At 43.4% G+C, this 8,480-nt stretch overlaps 1 protein-coding gene across 1 annotated transcript; it reads right to left on the reverse strand.

Moving 5' to 3' along the window:
• Positions 1–7,424: 7,424 nt before the first annotated feature.
• On the reverse strand, positions 7,425–8,480 carry ptf1a (pancreas associated transcription factor 1a). Its single transcript, XM_061083693.1, has 2 exons — positions 7,862–8,480; positions 7,425–7,642 (listed from the first exon to the last, which is right to left on the reverse strand). The coding sequence occupies exons 1-2, from the start codon at positions 8,478–8,480 to the stop codon at positions 7,425–7,427; spliced, it is 837 nt and encodes a 278-aa protein (XP_060939676.1).

The raw sequence follows: 8,480 nt of genomic DNA on the forward strand, positions 1-8,480 counted from the left end.
AAACTTTCCATTTTTGGGAACTTCTCCTTTTAGTTCTTGTTTTACATCTCAAATCCGAAAAAAAACGGGGATTCTTGTTGTTGAAAAAAACACATTAGCCTTAAAAAAGTTATATCCTCAGCTTATTTTTCCAATTGTCACAGGAGAACTGGCACTAGTTAAAGAGAAATACGTGGCTCTCATGGGGACTTTAGGCTGAAACTGTGATTATTCTGTATAAAAAATACATACAAAGTGGTTTATTCGCAGGGACTTAAAGTGTTTTGACCGTTTATTTAACTTTGCTGACAGCACAAATCACGCAAGACTGTTTCACTGCAGTATTTAACAAAAAATAAGCTGCCATTTCAACAGCAAAAAACTATTTTCTGCATGCGGCTTTTGTTTTTGATTGATTTGACGTTCGCATAATGCTGACTTTCTCCATCCCATCGGCTGACTGAAACGGCCTTTTTGTGCCACTTGACTCCGTCTTACACACTCAGCTGCATTTGTCTTGCAAATACATCCCCGCTGCGCCTCGTTCAGACGAGGAAAAGAGAGCAGTCGGACATCAGTGAAGTTCAAGCCAGCGAACAAGCGGAGAGGCTGTTCCATGGCAGCCGCTTTTGTCGATATCAAAACGGAGAGCTGGTGAAAAATGATGCATGCTTTTACACCTCTGAATCCTGGCAACTGACAGAGTGGGGATGTTGGGTAACTTAAAAAAAACACTCCCCTCCCTTGCGACTGAAGTCAGTGTTGGAGGCGAACAAAGGAGTCACGGTATAACCGGGTTGAGTGTCCTCCAGCGCACGACGGGGATCAGCAGCGCAGAATGCAGGAGATGGATGGTGACGCACACGTACAAACGGCCGTGACCTAAATTAGCATTTTAGTGATTTATCATTTGTGGTTTTAGTCGTAGATTTTTTCAGAATTAAAAAAGAAAATCGACTAGTTGTCAGTACATGAGGGCTGCAGTTTGGGAGTTTTTCTGCAGAACATTTATTTGTGATCGTATGAGGATGTTTTGCTGGTAAAGGCCTGAGCTTTGCCTGAAAAATGCAATAACTAATTACGAATATTTGTTTGTTCAGGCCTATTTATTTCTTGCTCTTTGTCCACTGCCTTGAAATCCGCGCTGACATCAGCCCAGCCTAGTTCATTTCAATAGCTTTTCAAAGGATCTTAATCGTGAATAGACTGTAATATTTCATGATGGGGCACGCAAAAGCTGTGCACAATGCCTCTCATATCCACTCTGCTTTCAACCGCAACAAAGATCATAGCAAGACGTCTTTGTGGCTAATTCAGTCAAAGGCGCATCTCCCGTGCTCCAGCGTGGAGGTCAGGCCGCCGTGTTCCGTCCACCAGGGGGGTTTTCAGGGGCCAAAGGCAGCCAGCTGGCTCCGACACACCGAAAGACAAACACACACACACACACACACACAAACAAACACACACACACATACACACACGCACACACAAACACAAACACCGAAAGAGAAACACACACACACACACACAAACAAACACACACACACACACACACACACAAACACAAACACACGCACACACGCACGCACGCACACACACACACACACACACACACACACACACACACACACACACACACACACACAAACACAAACACACGCACACACACACATGCCATTCAGTTATTTCTGAATGAAAATAGGTTAATGCTCGGACTGACTGACTGACTGAAGGAAAGATGTTCAAAACAAGTCTTGCTTTTAATCAGACAAAGATGACATCTAATTCCTCTAATAAAATCGACCTGGGAGAAGGATCCCTCACCTGTAACTCTTGCCGTGGTTTCTGTATTTGTTCGTCTATTTAAGTTTTTTTCATGTATTTGTTCTCACTCTCAAAGGTTATGGACAGAGGGTAGAGGAATATGGGCCATACAAATATATTTATTTTATTTTTATGTGAAAATAAAATAGAATGAAATAAAACGAAATACAACGTAAGTAAACAATTTAGGGTTTGGAAGGATGTTATACGAGTGATTTTTCCACCAGAATCAAAATGCAGTGACATTACGTAAATACAATTTTAACTCTAACCAAATGCCCGGCATATCGAGGTACCAGACGGAGAAACATGTTTGAATCAATTGCAGTAAAACACACTACAACAACACCGTGCATCCGTCTCAATCACTTTACTGTATTATGTTGAGATGCCAATTAAACATATTGTGTGTTGTCCTTGACTGGACGCGGGCATTTTTTCATCACATCCCTGTTAAATTGCATTGATAGCAAACTTATATTGGATCATTATGAATCTATCAGGGGAAGCTTGATGTCAGGCCGCACTAATGGAATGTTGCCTAAAATCACACAGGGAGCATTGTCAGACCATCAATCTGGCTTGTCATCGTCACTTCACATATAAACCACGTCTTAAAAATACAAGGAACTGCTCCTGTCTGTTGATTCGACAGATCACGATGCTCTCGTGAGGGTGTGAGCTGCAGCCAAGTGCAAGAACATTCAACCTGTGCACGACAGACGCACTATTACGCAATACGCAGGCGAAACTGGAAACAAGCATTCAGCTTTTACGCATGAATGCACAAGCGCTTGGGATCAGAGTTTATGGAGGAATATTATTTTCACTGGAAGTTTTGTGGGTAGAATTTTTATTTGACAAATTATATGACAAATTATTAGCCATACACAACATACACACATTCACTAAAATTCCCATTTTATTTGTACCATAGAACAGACAGTAGTTTTACAACACACTATTCATCATTAAGATGCAGAAAAAGTGAGCTGTCGTACTAATCAAGCTCATTTTATTATAGCTTCGTCATACAAGGTCCGTAAAAGGTTCGAATTTAGTCCATGCACACTTACGTCAGCCAAAGTATGTCCATGCGCTTCACGGATATTCGTGCGCAAAAACAACAGCCAAATCCAAGGTTATGCATCTCCTACCAACATCAGTAACATACAGTAAATTCCTTAAACTGAATGCCACAAAAAATATAATCATTCTCTAATTATTTCCCCACTCATTCTTCTGTCTGTGCCACTCATATTTTCTCAATAAGAGAAGCTGTCCGTGCGTCCCATAAGTGTTGATGGCGCATAAAGTTGGAGCTTTTGAGAAGTTAAATATCCCGGAAAAAACACAAGTTAGTGTCTCAAGGGCTTCACGTGGACAAAAGACCAGCGCCTTAGCACCATATGCTTAATGGCTACAGCCGTCCAGCCTTTATTAAAGGTAAAAAGTGGCCCTTAAAAAGTTGGAAAGGCTCCTTTATTTGAGTTAGATGGAGCACTTGCGCACAAAACCAGAAGCGCGCATTGCCATTGACTCGCCCCTTTCTCTCTCTCTTTCAGGAGTCTGGAGCAGCCACCGTCATCGCCCGTTTCACTCCAACATAAGCTTTTCATCACCCTGCTTTGTTCTCAGTGAAAGTAATGCTGCGAATCAAAGAGATGACAATATTTTCCATCAGCTTGGAGACCCAAGACAAGAGCCCTCGAGCTTTGGCAAAAATCAGGGCCGGTTATTCATCCTGTCACTCCGCACCTGTGGTCCCGCATTCAAAGTATACAAACCTGTCCCTATTAACATTAATTATTCACAAACAACACAAAGGCTGAAATAGAGCAGGTTGAAGTCTGTTTATGGCTTCTAAATGTTTTATTCCTCTGAAGATGTGCCCAAAGCTTTTTACTCGCCCTTGCTCGCACCGAGTGCCGTCTCTCTTTCAGCCTTGAGTAGCCCTACAGTTTGGGATTTTACAATCGTAGCATCTGCTTAATCTTATAAATGAAAATATGACACAAAACATAGCGGACAGAAGGTTTGGTAAATCCTGGTAATGAGTGATCAACGCGGGAAACAATAGTGCGGGATGGCGAGAGCCGTATGGTTCCGGGGGCATTTGGGCAGTTTGCTCTCTTGTGGAGAAAGCGCCAGGTGATGGCTAGAAAATCGCCGTTCTGAGGCGGAGAAAACATCAAATCCACCTCCTTTCTCTCTTTGAAAAAAATAGAAGACATAAATTTAATTGGCTTATCAAGGCGCGGCAAAGGCCTCGCTGTTAATTGGCTGGGGGCGCACAAAACAAACGTGGGGACATGTTTAGCCTGGCTGGCCGACGCTGCTCTTTCAGCCTGGTGTCACGTCATTGAAAATGTGTTTTATTATTGCAAAATGTCATGCTCTACAGTTGCCATATTGTGTCCTAGACAAAGGCTGATAGAACATTAAGACGTGGAAAACGGTGCCAACCCGTCTCGAAGACACTGCAAGGGCCTCTCTCTTTGCTTGCTTTTAGGCAGCTGCTGTCCAGAGACTCAGGCGCAAGGACATGAAAAGAGACAACGTTTGAGCCACCAGGTGCATCCCCAGAGAACACGGCAGAGAGCGTGCCTGTTTCAGCAGGACATGGAGGGACTCATAAAGGTGTCATTTAGATTGGAAGGTCACATCTGAAGGGAAATAGCACACTAGAAGGGTGAACCTAGCTGTACCCTCCCCTTGCCACACATCACCTCCTGCTTCTTCATCTGTCAGTAAGAACACATCAGACACCTGTTGGTTGCTAGCGGTTCACCGCGGCCACAGCTGAGCCATTTTGCTGGCAAATCTGAGTTATTGGCAGACAAATAGGGTTTAATACCTCCACTGATGTATAGGGCCTAATAACATTTTCTCTTTATTTATTGTTAATAGCCTACCATTTTCTTTTTCAGCTGTGTGTGCAAACCAAAACACAGCCACGAATGCATTAAGGTTCTAATCGACGCTTTTCTTTTCCTTTTAAAGACATCAAGAGACCGTTATCATCACTACCACTGCATCGCAAATAACAAATGCCTTAACGTAATAGAAGAGAGGCGACTCATTGATAAGCTCCCTGGTATCGTTATTAATGCGTGTTCAGTGATGAGCAGAGAAAAATAATAACTACTTTTATAATAGTATATTAATGTTACTCCTGCAAGCCCATGGAATTATTATTTAGAGCGTTTCGTGTTCTAATGTATGTGAAATGTATTTTAAGAGTTAAAGCAGTCGACCTCAATTATTGTTTTATTGATCCAATAAAACCACCTTGAGATCATATTAAAATAAAATAATCCGATCTGAATAGAATCTACTTTATTTGATATCATCTTTTGTATTATGGATATATAAATACATATTGAAGTCTTAGGGTTAGTAAATAAAGTTATAGTTCTGTAGTTGTTTTCTAGTATTGTATTAGCCTATAAACTTGTTTACGTCCATAGATTTGGAATTTAAATCTAAAAGGACCATTCACGATTATAGAACAGATAGACTGACAACGGCGATTACATAAAGTCATATAAAACCCCGTGATTCCCCTGAGGCAAACTACTTAAATTGAGAGGTTTAATGAACTTTGGAGAACCTTTAGTTCCATCCTGTGGAAAAGGGTAACGGGTCCTTTTTACTCAGAAAAGTGGACTCAATACTAGTCGTGAAATATGACTGTATCGGTGTTCATCGTGTGATCAGAATTTACCTCACAGTTTCTGAGGGTCATCTCCATCCTCTCACACGCGATGTGTTCAACTTCTTTGCTGTCTACCCTGTACTGTAGGTATGAAAGCGCTGCGCCTGTCTATGGTGCATCAGCGGCCTTTGCGCTCAGCGCCGAGCCTTTCTCAACCAAATTACCGCTTGGCGTGGCCAATAATGTCCAGGCCTGCCGAGGGCTGTGGAAAATAAAACCTGTCACACAGTAAAATCGTCGTGTCCTTTTAAGCCTTGCCAAGCCCGGGCCGGAGTGACAAGATAGTCGGGGATATTTCAGCCTGTCCTTTACGCTTCGCTGCGACCGCACCAAAGGATGCTGAGAGGCGTTCTGCGCTCCGCTCTCCAAGAACCATCAACGAAACAAAGACGTTAAGGTGCGAGAAACTACAAAGCTACCACTGTTTTAACCCAATGCTTTGCTGCTGCACAATCAAAGAGGAACCTTCCCTCCTGCCAAAGAGATGAAGTTGCCAGCATTGACTCCCTAACATTTGACTTTCTAATGGCTTTAATAGGATTACATGCTCTTGACGCGCTGGTAATGAGAAGCGGACGGGGGGGGGGGGGCAGAGAGAGAGAGAGAGAGAGAGAGAGAGAGAGAGAGAGAGAGAGAGAGAGAGAGAGAGAGAGAGAGAGAGAGAGAGAGAGAGAGAGAGAGAGTGTGTGTGTGTGTGTATAGAAATATAAGATAACTCACCTGTTTTGTGTTCAGACTTTCAGAATCCAAACATTCCGCATCCCAAGATCGACCTTGCATCCCTGCGTTTCCCGTCACGCTAGTGTCGTGTTTGCAGCTTTTAGGAACGCACGGTCCATAAATGCAGCATGGAGGGGGGGGGGGGGGGGGGGTAGTTCGTGCGGAAATATTGGAGGGATCCGCTACCACGGGAAAATCTGTCCTGGCAGCACCTGGCCGCGTAGAGAGCAGCATTCAACAGATTCCCACCATACTGCTGCCTGCGCTTTCAACACATTCAGCTGTTGTTGGTATACAGCGTCTACGCGTTAGCATCTCATTAGCGTATTGATGTCACAGCATTAGTTTGTGTTAACTCTCTGCGTCCCCCTCTACTTCTCAGAGTTGGACCTCCCTTTGTCCATTGGCAAGGAAACACCATTGCAGTAGGCATCATTATGTAGGTGATGAGGTGTGTATCGGTGTGTATTTTATAGACATGCTTAGTTGCAATTTCCAACCGAATATGTCTTTGCTATGATCTCCCGGGGAGGAAAATAAAGGGTGATAGGATTGACAGGTGATTTGGCGTGCTTTTTCAAAACAGGTGATTGAGATTCAGTAGCCTTTTGTGTTTAAATGTCAGATCACCTGAGCGACACCTTGAGCGACACCTTGTTTGCACTATATGCGTTTTCAGTTACATTCGTTGGACCTCATTTTAAAGCCAATTTAATCAGTTAAATCTTGCGTAACATGTCTACTGGATGAGCCTTGGTATACTAATTTCAGTTTCCCAGGATAAAAAATGTGTTATGTAGGCTAATAAATAATTATAGCTAATTAAGGTTCGTAGTATAGTAAAGACAAATGGTTGAGGAAAGAAAGATCGTTTTTATAAACAGGTGCTTTTATTTGCAGATTGTATATAAATATACGAAATCATGTACAATAGTATAAAAATAATTTAAATTCAGTAGAATTAAATTAAAACATATTATCACTTGTGACAAAATAAATACATGATTGTCAGTTGCCTGAATTACAAAGAAATTATCAACATGATAAAAAAAATTACGACATTGAATACAACAACTGTACAGTGAACTCTGGTTCTCACATTTTTCAACAGTGCATTTGGAAAAATAGTAACGTAATGCATTTCTTAGTCTTCACATTTACAGTGTGCGTTGTACAAGGCTCATCAGATGGACTGGTAATTTGCCACAAGGCCGAGAGGAGGCTCGTTTTCAATATCCGTGTGGCCCGGTTTGTTGGGCCGTTTTCTCGGATCTTCAGGGGTCCAGACCTTGGTAGTGCGGATGATGTTCTGCTCCCGGAGTTGTTTTTCATCCGACCATGACAGAGAGTGACCGGCCAGCGGAGGCAGGCCGTAGTCCGGGTCGCTAGGGGAGGGAGACCCTGAGGGAAAAGAAGAAGAACATGTAACTTTTTTTATATCTCTATATACAAACTATTATTGTCGTAGAGTTTTTGTAGACCAAGACCATGCAGGCTTTTATTAAGTATACATATAAATGACTGCAGACGACTGTTCTGAACATTTTTCTACATAGTCTCGTCATCAATAATGGGACTACACCACAGAATTGGTCGGCTAAGATCTTTAGATGGACTTACTTGTTCCCCTGTGACAGATGATAACTTTCTTGGGTTGCACGTGGATTTCAGTGCTGGAGTTTCTGATTGGCAGATCGGATTGCACAAGCTCGGCAAGGAAGTTGATGTAGCCGATGGCGAGCCGCAGAGTGTCCACCTTGGACAGTCTCTTTTCGTAGGGCAGAGTGGGGATGTGGGTGCGGAGACCCTCGAACGCGTCATTGATGGACTGCATCCGTCGTCGCTCCCTGACGTTGGCCGCCTGTCTCAAGTGCTGCATCTCCCTGTCAGACCGCATCCGCCTCCTCCGCTTCAGTAGTGGTCCGCCGTGATGGCCCGTCTGTGGGGACAGGTCCGACGTGCTGTCCGCACAGCCGTATGAGAAGGTGGAGGATGAGGAGGAAAAGGACATGTTGCCGATGTCGTAGTCCCCATCATTAGGCGCTGCTCTGCTGCAGTCGTCTTTGCTGTAATAGTCTTGGAAATGACTGGTGAGGAAGTCGACGTCGTCCTCCAAAAAGTCATCAGTGTCCAAGTGTCCGTCTCTTGACGAGTGGTCGGTGAAAAAGTCGTCATCGTCGAAATAAGGAGGAGAGGAGAAAGAGTCGAGTGCAGAGAAAGGGTCCAGCACACTGTCCAT

This window comes from Limanda limanda, chromosome 13 (genome assembly GCF_963576545.1).
Source record: "Limanda limanda chromosome 13, fLimLim1.1, whole genome shotgun sequence".
Lineage (NCBI taxonomy): Eukaryota > Metazoa > Chordata > Actinopteri > Pleuronectiformes > Pleuronectidae > Limanda > Limanda limanda.

What these genes read in the sequence shown, in the direction of transcription:
- ptf1a (XM_061083693.1), bottom strand. Translation starts at nt 8,480, where the DNA reads ATGGACAGTGTGCTGGACCCTTTCTCTGCACTCGACTCTTTCTCCTCT. An exon ending in CATCTGTCACAGGGGAACAA is followed by an intron (nt 7,643 to 7,861) that starts GTAAGTCCATCT and finishes CTTTTCCCTCAG; the next exon opens with GGTCTCCCTCCCCTAGCGAC.